Genomic DNA, 15,208 nt, shown 5'->3' with positions numbered 1-15,208 from the left:
CTTAAAAGAAATTAAGGTTTTTGATGAAAACATTCCAGGATTATTCTCCTTATAGTGGACTTCAATGAAGCCCAAACGGTTGAAGGTCAAAATTACAGTTTACAGCGATCCCAGATGAGAAATAAGGGTCTTATCTAGAGAAACCATCGCTCATTTTCTTAAAATAAATAAATAAATTATGTAAGTTTTAACAATAAATGCTCATCTTGAACTAGCTCTCTTCTTCTTCTCTATTTGAATTCCAGCAGTGTAGACGCTGCTAAGTGTATTACTGCCCTCCTCAGGTCAAAGTTTGAACTAATTGTTATATACTTGCACTAAGGGGTTTAAATCGGACAGTTCATCACGATACGATATGATATCGATTCTTTCAGCCAGCAATACGATATTTGCCGATACCTCAAAAAATTCCACGATACGATTACGATTCGATTCGATTCAGGGCTATATCGATTGATTTATCGATATTTAGATATTTTTTATCAGGTTTATACAACAAGTTATATTTTTATCAACTCACAACCACAACCAAAATTGATAACATGAACTTCTTTTATTAATCTCTTTTTTTTTTATTACACACCCTCTATCCCAATTGGGACATTTACAACAACAAAAAAACAAAATTAAATTTTTTTTAAATAAAAATGACTCACAAAGTCACATAAAATAAATCAAGCTTATGATGGATGTCAATAGTCAATTAAGTCTTACAGTCTTTTGTGCCAAAATGTGCAATAGTACAATCACTGAGGTACTCAAGTTGTAGAAGAAAAAAAATATATAAAAATCCGAACCCATGATTTGCATCCTACAGCAGGCACAAACTTTTCTGCAGCTGCTTTGTTGCTGCATCGCATTCGCAATCTGACACGCAGGCAGGCTGTATGGTGAGAAAACGAAAATGCGCACTTTGGCGGAAATGCGGACGCTACATGAGGTTGTGGAGGGTGTCAAAATAAAGGTACCTCATATCGATATTATAAATGTGGCATCGATGCATCATATCGTTAGACGTTTGATCAATGCATCGATCCATATAGATGTATCGTTACACCCCTACTTGCACTAGCATATTGAATATGACAATTTAGTTCAAACTTTGACCTGTGGAGGGCAGTAATACCCTTAGCAGTGTCTACACTGCTGGAATTCAAATAGAGAAGAAGAAGAGAGCTAGTTCAAGATGAGCATTTATGGTTAAAATGTTGGCTATAAAATCTTTTTTGCCACATTTATAATATCGATATGAGGTACCTTTATTTTGACACCCTCCACAACCTCATGTAGCGTCCGCATTTCCGCCAAAGTGCGCATTTTCATTTTCTCACCATACAGCCTGCCTGCGTGTCAGATTGCGAATGCGATGCAGCAACAAAGCAGCTGCAGAAAAGTTTGTGCCTGCTGTAGGATGCAAATCATGGGTTCGGATTTTTATATATTTTTTTTTCTTCTACAACTTGAGTACCTCAGTGATTGTACTATTGCACATTTTGGCACAAAAGACTGTAAGACTTAATTGACTATTGACATCCATCATAAGCTTGATTTATTTTATGTGACTTTGTGAGTCATTTAAAAAAAAACTGTAATTTAGTTTTTTTTGTTGTTGTTGTAAATGTCCCAATTGTGTAATAAAAAAAAAGAGATTAAAAGAAAAGTTCATGTTATCAATTTTGGTTGTGGTTGTGAGTTGATAAAAATATAACTTGTATAAACCTGGCACATAATATCTTAATATCGATAAATCAATCGATATAGCCCTGAATCGAATCGAATCGTATCGTGGAAATTTTTGAGGTATCGGCAAATATCGTATTGCTGGCTGAAAGAATCGATATCATATCGTACCGTGATGAACTGTCCGATTTACACCCCTAAGTGCAAGTATATAACAATTAGTTCAAACTTTGACCTGTGGAGGGCAGTAATACACTTAGCAGCGTCTACACTGCTGGAATTCAAATAGAGAAGAAGAAGAGAGCTAGTTCAAGATGAGCATTTATTGTTAAAACTTACATTATTTATTTATTTATTTTAAGAAAATGAGCGATGGTTTCTCTAGATAAGACCCTTATTTCTCATCTGGGATCGCTGTAAATTGTAATTTTGACCTTCAACTGCTTGGGTTCCATTGAAGTCTACTATAAGGAGAATAATCCTGGAATGTTTTCATCAAAAACCTTAATTTCTTTTAAGATGAAGAAAGAAAGACATGAACTTGATCTTGGATGACATGAGGGTGAGTAAATTATCAGGAAATTTTAATTTGAAAGTGAACTAATCCTTCAAAAAAAAGTTTTAGCCCTAAAGAAGTTGACATAATAGGTAAAACATATTATGAAATAATGTGCACGTGTGATGTAGTTTCCAGTCATGTCAATAACCTGTAGCAAAATCTGCACATTTACGTTTTACACGGAGCAAGACATCATAACCTATAGCTACTCGCTTTAGAATATTAATTTCATTTATACTGATTGCACATTTGAAATAGGGTAGTTTATTCATTATTTGTAATGTATTACTTTATTAGTATTTAATACATTTAATTTAGCCTATTATTATTTTACTATTTGTTTTTTGTTTTTTCAACCGTGAGGGGGAGGATTTTGAAAAAGGTTGTATTGCGAAAGTCTCATGTTTTCTGTCAGCGTATTCTCTGAATAGAGCTGTGATAAAAATCTTATTCAAGAAAGAATAATTGTGACATGTTGAGGAAATGCTGAGGAAACAAGAGCTCGGCTGTCATTCATGGTCTTGACGTCACCCTCCTCGCGCAGGAACTCGGCGCTTGTTCATTAATTAAAGCGCATTTGGCGTTTACATTCGTACTGTACGACCGCGAGTGCTTGCACACTGAGATACACATATGAAGGTATGCGTTTTCACCGCTTTTCTTGCTTTTGACAACTTTCTTTAACCTCCATTTTAATCTTTACTTTGTAATTGATTTCCTTAGTAGTGGCAAGAAAGACGTTTTACATCTTTATACCTCCATAACATCTCACCTATTTTACTAATCGTTTTGTTATGATATGTATGTCTTTTCCCCTCGATTTTTTCGACAGTTAGGTTGTTGCTGGGATGAAAAGGCTATTATAACATTATCAATTGATTAATAATATTATATGTAAGCTGAAAAACTGGCCTCATCAAGACATTATCATAATACATTTCGATTTCGTTATTTTAATAGACTTTTGTCTAATATAGTAACTGCAGCACTTCGAGATTTAACATGTGTCTTAGTATGCAATCTGTGTCTGTTCACTGACTCGAAGCCTGATCTTCCTGTTTCCCTGCAGTCCCCCTGCAGCACAGCCAACATGGGAACCCAAAGAAAGGACAGCTTCCTCTGGGGGAAAGGTATGTTCTTCTTTAATCATTTGCTGAAGGTCTGAGACTGCTGTGCAAGTTCTGTGAATTAGGGGCTTTTCAGGCAAAATGTTCCAGTGCACCTGTAGTTGGATACCTGTGATATCAGCCTCATCTAAACTTGATCACTGGACATTTCGTAAAGGCCTACAGTATTTGTGAGATATTAAAGCAGCAGAAATTGGTGTTAAAATGAAGGACTTGAAGAGACTTGAAGAGAGCAACCATACATCTGTTTTGTTTTTTTTTCTTCACTTTTTATTCATTTTTATTATATTACGTATTATTTTACTTGCTTTTGCAATGCTTGCTATTTATGTTTAATCTTGTGATTGTGTGGTTTCGAGGGAAATTACTTAAAAATGATACTTAATGATACAATAATAATGTGTACAATGATAATAATATCATAAACTGTAGAAAATATTTATTATAAATATTTTGTGTGATGTCATCCACAGAAATGTCAGTGTTGTGTAAATGCAACCAGAAACAGACCAAAATACATCCTATGTGGAGCAGTTCTCCAAAACAGAAGTAGCAATGTTATATTTAGCTGAGAAATTTGGGCTGTGTTTCCACATTCTGCATGAGTGTGAGTTTAGGGATCTGATGCTAACTGTTGATCTATTCCTGCTCCCTTGTCATCTTCAGCACCTTTAGCGTATCAAACTAATGACAAGAAGCAGTCTGACGTCCATAAGCATGTGATTCTAGATGACATTCAGGTATTTGGCTTTATAGTCTCTTTCTGCATATCATGATTATTTATAGTGTCAAAGGCTTTTAAGCAAATAAATACAATTTTGTGCTAAAGAAAAATGTAATGCAAAACTGATGAAGTACTTGTGAGCTACATGCCATTATGACAAAGACAAAGATCATTGTCTTTGCTCTTGCAGAAACTCAGGCTGGAGATCGAAAACATGATGACAGAAATTCAAACGATGGAGGCAGATGATGAGAAGTGAGTATTCACCGCTATCACTCAGCTCTGAGGTACCATAGCAACTAGAACAAAAATCGATTTGGGCATTTGCTACATAATATTTTTGCTGTGTAGTTTCTTTCTCATCGTTCTTCATGACAAGAATGAATCATTTTCATATCCACTTTCATAATGTACACATATATTCAAGTTATATTCAAGTTATACTGTCTAATAAAATGAAGCCACGTCTTTTCTCATAGCAGTCTAAATCCATGTACATCTAAATGTCTCCTAAAACTGAGTACAAACTGATTCCTGACTCATGTGATCAATAAATTCGGGCCTCAATCTTAACCTTGCAATGTGAGTTCCATAGTCACTAGTCAGGAAAAGTTGCATTGAGTCTTTAAGTTTAAGAAAACACCAAGTGTGTTTCCAGAATCTTCCTTGAATTGAATTCTACCGGTTAACATTTGCAGGTTCAGTTTATTGCACATCACGAAACACCATCAATAAGCGTGGGTATCTGTTTCCTGTTTCTTGGTATCAATTTTACGAGAAGAGCTTTTGACGTTGCTAACTCTATATGTGGACAGGCTAAGCCACAGAAAATGTTAGACAGGTTATACTCATCGACCACTATACACTCACACCATGATTAAGCTGAATCAACACTCTCTTGTCATCAAATATTTTGTGGAACCGAGATTGTATTTCATTTTTGTCACAACAACATCATTTTTTTTTTTTTCATTCTCCTCTAGTAAAAATGTTATGAAGAACAAGAGAATCCAGTGTGGCAAAAAGAAGTTTAACATGGACCCAAAAAAGGTATGAACAAAGAATCATTTGAGTTGCATGCAGCGCTGCAGTGTGATGCATGCAGGGTGGGTAACAGCTTCACATCTACAAGGAGATTTAGCTAAAGTAGGTTAGAGGAAGAGGGGGCGGAGAGAGACAGAGAAAGAGAGATAGAACCACATCCTGTGTTTTCTGTAGAATAAGTGAGCTGAAGCCACACTGCATTTTCCGAGTAGCTCGATATACATGGTCAGTGTGTTAAAAACAATGACCAGTTTTGATCGTGTTTCACCAAAGCATCCCCCCAATCATATGAAACTTACATATGAAAGATTTTACAAAGCAGTGCCATGACAGCCCAGACAGCAACATAGTAGGGCTGGGCGATGTATCGCATGCGATTGTCACGCGCATTTCGTCAGTAAAGCCGGTTCCCTGATTGCCGCTAAATCGCCATCACCTGCTTTCAAATGGAGCGCCATTTAATAGACAGAGCCGTAGATCACTGACAAGCCACGCAATATCGTGTTCATTATCGAAGGCGATTCATCTGCGATGCGATATATCGCCCAGCCCTACAACATAGTGTCGGGCCAGATCCAGCCCACATCTGGTACCTGTGGACTACACGCGGACCAGTTGTGGGCCGGATCTGGCCCGACACTATGTTGCTCTCAGGGAGGTATGAAAGCAATGAGGGATAGACTTACTGTGTTTTCAGTGGCATCCACTGTAAAAAGCTGTATGAAGCTCCTAGATCGCTTATAATTTTGTCTTTGTCTACTGAAATTTCTTGAAAAGATATTCTTGCAGTGTTTCATCAGCAGAACAATCCAAAAACACACAAAATAGTACAACCCACAAAAGAGATTCAATGCCTTGATTCCAGTTAAAACAGAGATAGCACTGTTGTAAATAAGTACTTAGGCCAATAGCTAATCATGCGTCACAATCTGTATGTTATATCCTGTTTCTTAATGAATGGTCGGTAACAGAAATGCCAGTGGTCTGTGGTTTAAAATTGGCATTATTTCATTGAGGTTAACTGTGTGTGTTATTTTCAGGGTATCCAGTACCTAGTGGATAATGAACTGTTGGAGTGGAAACCAGAGGCTGTGGCGGAGTTCCTCTACAAAGAGGAAGGCCTCAATAAAACAGCTATTGGCAATTTGTTAGGAGAAAGGTATGATGGTGGTGATATTTTTGTGGCGAATACTGCTTGTGGCTCTGATATAGAGAAAAAGATGTTTCTTTCTTGTATCCACAGGGAGGAGATCCACCTTCAGATCTTGCAGGCTTTTGTTCACCTTCATGAGTTTTCAAACCTTAATCTAGTTCAGGCTTTGAGGTGAGAGGAGGTCCACATCTTGTTGTTTCATTTCTTTATATTGTTGTAACATATTCAAATACTAATTTGGGGGAATCTGTGATTGTTTGATTGTGGATATAGGCAGTTCTTGTGGAGTTTCCGTCTACCTGGTGAGGCTCAGAAGATCGACCGCATGATGGAGGCCTTTGCTCTGCGCTACTGCACCTGTAATGCTGGGGTTTTTCAGTCCACAGGTAGTTTGCCACTGAATTTAGAGGATAGGTTTCATGTTTGACTACCAAGAAAATGAAAACATCAATTCAATCAATTCAACAACAATTCAAGAGACATTTAGAAACCAAAATGCCCTTTTTCCTTATTCTTAATAATATAGCATAGTGTTTGGCTTATGTAGTTCATGGTAATATTAAAGGTGCCCTAGAGTCAAAAATTGAATTTATATTGGCATAGTTAAATAACAAGAGTTCAGTACATGGAAATGACATACAGTGAGTCTCAAACACCATTGTTTCCTCCTTCTTATATAAATCTCATTTGTTTAAAAGACTTCCGGAAAAAATGCGGATCTCAACATAACACCGACTGTTACGTAACAGTCGGGATCATTAATATGTATGACCTTAATATATGCATATATGCCAGCCCATGTTCAAGGCATTAGACTAGGAAAGGCAGTATTAACGTCTGGATTTGTGCACAGACTAGGTAAGCCAGCAATAACAATAGCGAAAAATGGCAGATGGAGCAATAATAACTGACATGATCCATGATATCATGATATTTTTAGTGATATTTGTAAATTATCTTTCTAAATGTTTCGTTAGCATGTTGCTAATGTACTGTTAAATGTGGTTAAAGTTACCATCGTTTCTTACTGTATTCACGGAGACAAGACTGTCGCTATTTTCATTTTTAAACACTTGCAGTCTGTATAATGCATAAACAACTTCATTCTTTATAAATCTCTCCAACAGTGTAGAATTAGCCGTTAGCCACGGAGCACTATCAAACTCATACAGTATCAAACGTAAACATCAAAATAAACACTTTACTCACATAATTCGAAGCATGCATACAGCATGCATGACAAACATCTTGTAAAGATCCATTTGAGGGTTATATTAGCTGTGTGAACTTTGTAAATGCACTGTATTATAGTCGAGAGCTCGTGTGGCAGGGAGCATGCCATTTAAAGGGGCGGCGCTGCCAAAATCAGTGTATATTTAATGATGCCCCAAAATAGGCAGTTAAAAAAATTAATTTAAAAAAATCTATGGGGTATTTTGAGCTGAAACTACACAGACACATTCAGGAGAGACCTTAGACTTATATTACATCTTGTGAAAAAGCATTCTTGGGCACCTTTAAAACATTTCAGTGTTTGACTATAGACCAGGGGTACTCAATAGGCGGACTCCGGTCCGTTTCCGGACCCAGACACGGTTAAATCTGGACCGATGCCAAAACCAACATGCTATTTTAATCATAATCCAAATGAGTTTTCAGTGCAGTGAACAATTGTGATTCCGCGCTATATATCTTTGAGGCTTCTATTCGGTTTGGCTGCTTCATCTATGTCCGATCATATCAGCTGTAACTGCATCGCTATAGCAACGTCACTCACTCAAGTCAGTCAGACTTATCCACCGGTCACGTGCTCTGGGCCAGGCAGATAAACAGGCAGTCTCATCATTTGCGAGCAGTGCAAATATCGGTAACCGTTCTTTTCTTGCGGTCTAAAAGTGAAAATGGCGTGCTCAAAGCTGTCTGTTGATAAGAAAAGAAAAGTCGATTTTGAAAACCGCGAGTTTAAAAGTGAGTGGACAGAAAAATATGCGTTCGTGCTCCCCGTGGGAAGCACAAAACCAATGTGTTTAATCTGCAACGACACGGTAGCAATCATCAAAAGTGGTAATGTGAAGCGCCATTACGAAACCAAGCATGCACATTTTGAACAAAATTTCCCTCAGAACACAGAGTTGAGGACAACAAAAATAAACCAGCTGAAATCAGCCTATGCAGCTACAAGCAGTGTAATAGTTAGATCAGCCACACAACAAGAGCGGGCAACAGAAGCCTCACTAAGAGTAGCATGGGTCCTGGGAAAACACAAGAAACCCTTCTCTGATGCTGAAATTGTCAAGGAGTGTATGAGTGAAGTGGTGACTGCTCTGTTTGAAGGGACTCAAAAGGATGAAATAATCAAGAAAATAAGCCAAATACCCTGTTCTGATTCCACTGCGGCAAGACGAACTGAAATACTTGCTGATGATTTGCTTGAACAACTTAGCTCTGCTATAAAAAAAGCCAAATTCATTTCATTGGCTGTGGATGAATCCACAGACAACACAGACAATGCACAACTCATGGTCTTTGTCAGATTTTTTGATGAAGAAAAGGGAGAATTTCATGAAGATGTTTTGGGTGTCACAAACCTCCATGGACACACAAGGGGGGACGATATTTATGAAGCAGTGACACAGATGCTTAGAGACAGAGAGATAGACCTGAAGCATGTTGTTTCCATTGCTACTGATGGAGCGCCAAGTATGATTGGGAGAGAGAGGGGATTAGTGGCACGCTTGAGAGCTCACCACCCTGACCTCATGGCATACCACTGCATAATTCACCAGATGGTTTTGTGTGCCAGCCTTGGAGAAAGGTACATGGAAGTCATGACAACAGTCATGAAACTTGTCAACTATCTGAGAGCATCCTCTGCTCTGCAACATCGTTTGTTGCGCTCATTTCTAATAGAGGTGAATGCAACATTTGATGATTTGCTCCTTCACAACCACGTCCGGTGGCTTAGTAAAGGCAAGGTACTGGAGCGGTTTTGGGCACTGCGGAAAGAGCTGGAGACATTTCTGTTGGATCAGAAGAGTGCAAAAGCCAAACCGTTTGTGGATTTCATGAAGAATGAAGAGGAAATGGAAATTGTTGCTTTTCTAACTGACATTACTTCCCATCTCAATGACCTTAATATGAAGCTCCAGGGCAAAAACAGCACAGTGTGTGGCCTCATGTCAGCTGTCCGTGCTTTTCAGAGGAAGCTGGAGGTTTTCAAATGTGACTTAGAGCAGGACCTGCTTCACTTCCCAAGACTTTTGGATCAGACTGCAGGAAAACATCATCATCACAATTATGCTGAATTCCTGGACAAGCTGATCAAAAATTTCCAAAGTCGCTTTGAAGATTTCCCTCTGGGAAAACAAGTCTTGCTGTGCATTGAAAATCCATTTCTTGTCAAAAATATTGCAGAATTTTCAACTGAAGCCACGAAAGTCTTCCAATGGGCCAGTGCTGCTTCTCTGCAAACAGAGCTAATTGAGCTGCAAGAAAACCTAGCACTGCAGGAATCTCACTGTGACCCTGTCACCTTCTGGACGAAGATGGTCACTGCAGCAGGTGTTCCTCTCCTGCAGAAGATGGCCCTTCAAATTCTCACAATGTTTCCCTCAACATACTGCTGTGAATCTGCCTTTTCAACCATGAACATGGTAAAAAACGCATACCGCAGCACACTCACCAATGAACACTTACATCAGTGCCTCCGCCTGGCCCTCACACCTTTTATGCCCAAGTTTAAACAACTGGTGGCAAAAAGAAGGTGTCACCTTTCACACTAAAAGGCCTACCATGTCGTTTTTTGTGTATAGTTCGAAACTTCTGGGGATTGCCTCTGTTTTTTTTGTTGGTGTTCTCTATTTGGAATTTGACCATCACTTTTCTGGACCTCAGACTAAATGGAAATTTGGTAAGTGGACCTTTCAAGTTTATATTTGAGTACCCCTACTATAGACTGTAAACTACAAGTGTCCCGCTAGGGGGACTTGGCATTGCTTTTTTATTTTTTCCTATCACATATTTTAGTAATCATCAAAAACTCAAAATTCATTCTGTGAAAGCCATTTTTTGAATTTGGAACACAACTTGAATAGACATATGATTTTCTTGCAATTTTAGAGTGTAAATTATTTAGTAAAATGTATATTTTGTATAAAGGAAACATGTTTAATTCAGTGCATTTACTTTACAGTAAAATTCTGCCTCTATAACTTCAATTTTTTGCTTTCACTTCTGCAATAATATGCTGAGCGTCTTTAAAAAGAGACCAACGTTAGGTCTGCGTTCCAAAGCATTTATGAATTACATCCATTTAAGCTTAGATCTACTGCTCAAAAAGTGGGGTGACAGTAATCTGTGTCCTGAAGTAAAACTAGCTGAGAACCACTGCTATAGACTGCTTTCATGTAGAAATTTGAAAGCACTGATATATGTGTGTTTTCTTTTGTGTTGCAGACACCTGTTACATCCTTTCCTTCGCTATCATCATGCTCAACACAAGTTTGCACAACCCCAATGTGAAAGACAAGACCACACTAGAACGATTCATCAGCATGAACAGAGGAATCAACAATGGAGGAGATCTTCCCAATGAACTACTCGAGGTGAGAGAGGTCACATGGTCACATTTTCCCTCAAATCACAGCTTTACCAGACCAAACACTCACATCTACTGTATTTTATAATCCAAGGATTTTTTATTCAGATACACTACCATTTTTATTTTTTTTTAAAGAAATTAATACTTTTATTTAGCAAGGATGCATTAAATTGATCAAAAGAGACCGTAAAGACATTTATAATGTTACAAAATGTTTCTATTTCATATACATGCTATTTTTTAGCAGCAAAAAATGTTAAGAAGTTATTTTTAAAAAGATGTTAAGATGTTAAAATAGAAAAGTTATTTTAAATTGTAATATTTCAAAATATTATTGTTTTTATTTTTTAATCAATTAAATGCAGATTTGATGAGCATAAGAGACTTCTGTCAAAAACATTTAAAAGATGTTTTTTTTTTTTTACATTTTGAACAGCACTATAGTTCATATGTAAGTCGCCTTGCTTGGGTAAAAGCATTTGCTAACTGCATAAATGTAAATTTAGTTAGAAATGTCATTAATTATATTATTATTATTCGTTTTTTTATTTCAGAGGAAAATTAGATTTGTATATATTTTTATAATCCACTGTTGATGTCATGATTTTGTAATGATCATGTGTTGATAATTTCTCTTTATTCTGTAGAAACTTTATGAGAGCATTAAGAACGAACCCTTTAAGATCCCAGAAGATGACGGCAATGATCTCACTCACACCTTCTTTAATCCGGATCGAGAGGGCTGGCTTCTAAAAGAAGGTTTGTTTTTCTTTTGTACAGCTAATACTTATATAATATAGTTAATAAAGTCATCACATGGCACCTTCATCCCTATTATAATAAACCTCTGTTTGCATTGCAGTTAAGCATTTTACATCATTATTAGTTCTTATAATTTGCTTGATCAAGCGGCATTACAAGCTATGAAGCAGCCCAGTGCAGCTCGGCCAATCAGATTAGAGGACAAGAAACCAACAGTTCTTTCTGATCATCTTGGTATTTCTGAATGTTAGTAACAATTCTGGTTAATCCATAGGTGGCAGAATAAAGACCTGGAAGAGGAGGTGGTTCATTCTGACTGATAGCTGCCTCTATTATTTCCAATATACCACTGTAAGTACTCCACCTTTACAAAGATGTCAAGCTCGCTGATATAAAACACATTAAAATTAGTTTGTTTGTTTGTTTTTTCTGATTTGAATAAGAATATTTGAGTCATTAAAAGGCAATCTTTTCCCTCCCTAGGACCAAGAACCAAAAGGAATCATTCCCCTAGAGAACTTATGTGTTAAAGAGGTGGAGGACACACACAAACAGGTACTTTTCCAATGGTATTTTCATTCCACACCTCATCTATTATCACTGATCTAGTAGATAGTGTGTTTCACTATAGGCCCTATTGCACCTGCTGTTTTATGGTTGTTTTAGTCACTGAGTGATAACTGTACCTCTTGCTATAATCAACCTCTACCTACAGTAGATCCTGATTTCTGTTTTTCTTTCTGAGTCAGCATGTCGTAAAACCAAGCGACATTTAAATGTGTGTGATATGACATGCTCTTGTAACCATGGAATGTAACCTTTTGAAAATGACAGCATATGCATTTCCTCTTTTGAAATGTGCGCATTCAGTTCTGTTTGGAGCTGTTTAGCCCTCATCGTAAAGGAGAGACGATAAAGGCATGTAAAACAGAGACAGATGGGAGAGTTGTGATGGGCAAACATCACTCCTACAGACTCAGTGCTGCTTCTGAAGAGGAACGTGCAGACTGGATCCAGTCCATCAGGTACCAGACAGCACAGTATGATAGATGAACTCAAATGAACTATTAAAAATAAACAGATACAATAAACATTAACGATTTCCGAATGGCACACAACCCCAGACGAGACATCCAGTGTTTACAAATGTACTTCAAACCACATCGTCATGAGATTTGAAATTCAGTTTTGCTGGAATATGTCTGTTTGCATGATTTTAAAGTAGGATTCCAAGTCATAATTTTCTCATAATTTAGGATCATAGTCATGTAACATCAAAAAAGTGCAATACTTTCTGAAATGGTGTCTCTTTCCTCATATAACACACTATGCGACATTCACTAAGCAGTGAACGTGTCAAAGGTTTTAGACTGTTTGCAAAATTTGCAGTTTTCTGTTCTGTTTTTACATTGTGCTAATGAATACATCATTATTATAGGAACCAATGTAGGCGAGGCAAGTTTATTTATATAGCACATTTCATACAGTAATTAATGGAAATTTAAAGTGTTTTACATAAAAATAACATAACCAAAGATTGACGAAAAATTCATTAATTAAAATGAAAATAGTATACATTAAAAGGAATGTGAGAGAAGAATATGATGTAGATACTGAACAAGCGACACACATTTTATCAAGATTTGCATGAACAAATTACTTCTCATGAGTGCAGCAATGTGTTGTTGTAGGTCATGGGAAAGAGGAAGTCAAGTATGTTTAGAAATTTGTGCACACTTAGTCATACATTAACAATAAAATAATTAAAAAAGCTTTTACAGTTAGCATTGACAGAGGAACTGAGAAAAAAAAAAAAGTCTCTGAGTCTTAACTGTTTCCTCTCTTGTTCTTAGAGCTTGTATCACAAAAGACCCTTTCTATGACCTGGTGTCTGCACGCAAGAAGAAGATCATCAGCCACACCGAACAACACGACTGAAGCTGATCAGACAGCTGACTGATTAATGAACTGACAAGATCTGATCTTTCTGAACAGCTGCACACAGACTGAAGTACCAACAGTAGCCAATGGTACTGACTGAGTGAGCTGGAAATGATGAATGAGGTTCTCAGGGTGCTAATTCTCAGGCCTCCCTCTCAACACGCAGAGGTCACTGCTGCTATGTGTGCAGCCTCAGGGTTCATTCACACAGTGGTGTTGTGGTCAGGAAAAAATTTTTGTCAAAAAAATTTCCTATTTAATTTATTTAAAGCTTACGAGAAATTTTACAGTGAAAATTTAGCACTGGAAAGATTGCAGTTTCTTTTATTTGTAAAATATTGTAAATAAAAAAAAAAAGAAAAGAAAAAAAAAGCCATAACTCTGACCTTGAAAAAGTTTGTATAGTGTCACCTGATAACTGTAGGATTTTTCTAGTCATGTTTGAATTTTATTTTCAATGAAAAAACTTTAAATTAAGCTACATTTAACAGGGTGTTTGTTTTAAATCACTATTTGGCTTTTTTTTTTTTCCTGTGTATTTTTCCATTTGACTAAAACATTTATAATATTATAATTATAGTTTTTTTTAAATCTAATCAGTATGTCTATCTTGTAAATATTGCAGTGCCAGTTAGCATTAATTGTTATCAGATTGAAATGTATTTAATGAATGTATCATTATTTGATTATAAGCTTATGTAATTACAGAGAACTACTAAATAAACTTGTAAATACATTAAAACCATGTTATTAAAATACAATGACTGCACTAGGCTGATCTGATTAAAAGTCTTTTCCTCTTTTCTCCAGCAGAGGGCAGTGTTAATCAAGTCCTGTAGCGTTTATGTGTGTGTGTTTGTGTGTAAATGTGTAAAAATACTTTTCTCCAGTTAAATTAACATATGCAAGTACTTCACTGTTTCTTTCCTCTTGACGGTCACCTCTGGCTTCTGGATTGTAATATTTTAAACATACTTTTCTGTAAAGCTGACTTGAAACATTTTGTATTGTAAAACGGTTATACAAATAAACGTGCATTGAATTGAATGCTGTACAAACTACATATACAGTACAAACATGAATATACATGTGCATGTTAAGATGGACCAAGAGAGAACGTTTCTAAAACATTTGAAATTAAAATTTAGTTCGTCTACTGAAGAAAAAAACCAGACATCTGATTCTGAACTCTCATGGGCTACACAGTTGCTTCCTTTGCTACATCTATACTGCACTTGTGGTCTACAAGAGCACACTCCCCTCTTCCTGTGTATCATTTCCTTCATCTCTGTCAATCGCTCATCATCTTTTCAGCCCTCTCCTTGACTCCTTCCCTTGCAAGATTAACTATTCACTCCTCTAACTGGTCATAAGCACTTTACAAAAAGTGCCAACTCAGCAGTTGAGCACTACTATTTGGTGACCTTTGTAGACTGAAGAGTCTGGCTGAAGTAAAAAAAAAAAAAAAAAAAAATGAAATAAAATAATGTATATGTATGTATTTTTATACATGTTATCCATAAAAGTGCTTGGTGTAATGTACGTTTTAGCAGCGCACATCATAATACTCTTAACAAACAAGCTAAGGCAAATGTTACACCCATGTTAGTCTAACCAA

The 15,208-nt window shown here is 36.7% G+C and overlaps 1 protein-coding gene across 1 annotated transcript; it reads left to right on the top strand.

Annotated features, from left to right (window-relative positions):
- Positions 1-2,743: 2,743 nt before the first annotated feature.
- On the top strand, positions 2,744-14,619 carry cyth4a (cytohesin 4a). The gene is made up of 14 exons (XM_067381903.1): positions 2,744-2,878; positions 3,309-3,369; positions 4,033-4,106; positions 4,281-4,345; positions 5,074-5,140; positions 6,175-6,293; positions 6,378-6,458; positions 6,561-6,673; positions 10,743-10,891; positions 11,535-11,646; positions 11,924-12,000; positions 12,133-12,204; positions 12,520-12,674; positions 13,503-14,619. The coding sequence occupies exons 1-14, from the start codon at positions 2,873-2,875 to the stop codon at positions 13,585-13,587; spliced, it is 1,236 nt and encodes a 411-aa protein (XP_067238004.1). The 5' UTR covers positions 2,744-2,872; the 3' UTR covers positions 13,588-14,619.
- The last annotated feature ends 589 nt before the right edge of the window (positions 14,620-15,208 follow it).

This window comes from Chanodichthys erythropterus, chromosome 3 (assembly GCF_024489055.1).
Source record: "Chanodichthys erythropterus isolate Z2021 chromosome 3, ASM2448905v1, whole genome shotgun sequence".
Lineage (NCBI taxonomy): Eukaryota > Metazoa > Chordata > Actinopteri > Cypriniformes > Xenocyprididae > Chanodichthys > Chanodichthys erythropterus.
The sequence above is the reverse complement of the archived record's forward strand: the minus strand, read 5'-3'. Positions and strand labels throughout refer to the sequence as shown.

Coding starts and splice junctions, on each gene's coding strand:
- cyth4a (XM_067381903.1), top strand. Junction 6,674..10,742: donor TGGGGTTTTTCAGTCCACAG/GTAGTTTGCCAC, acceptor TTTGTGTTGCAG/ACACCTGTTACATCCTTTCC. Junction 12,001..12,132: donor ATTATTTCCAATATACCACT/GTAAGTACTCCA, acceptor TTCCCTCCCTAG/GACCAAGAACCAAAAGGAAT.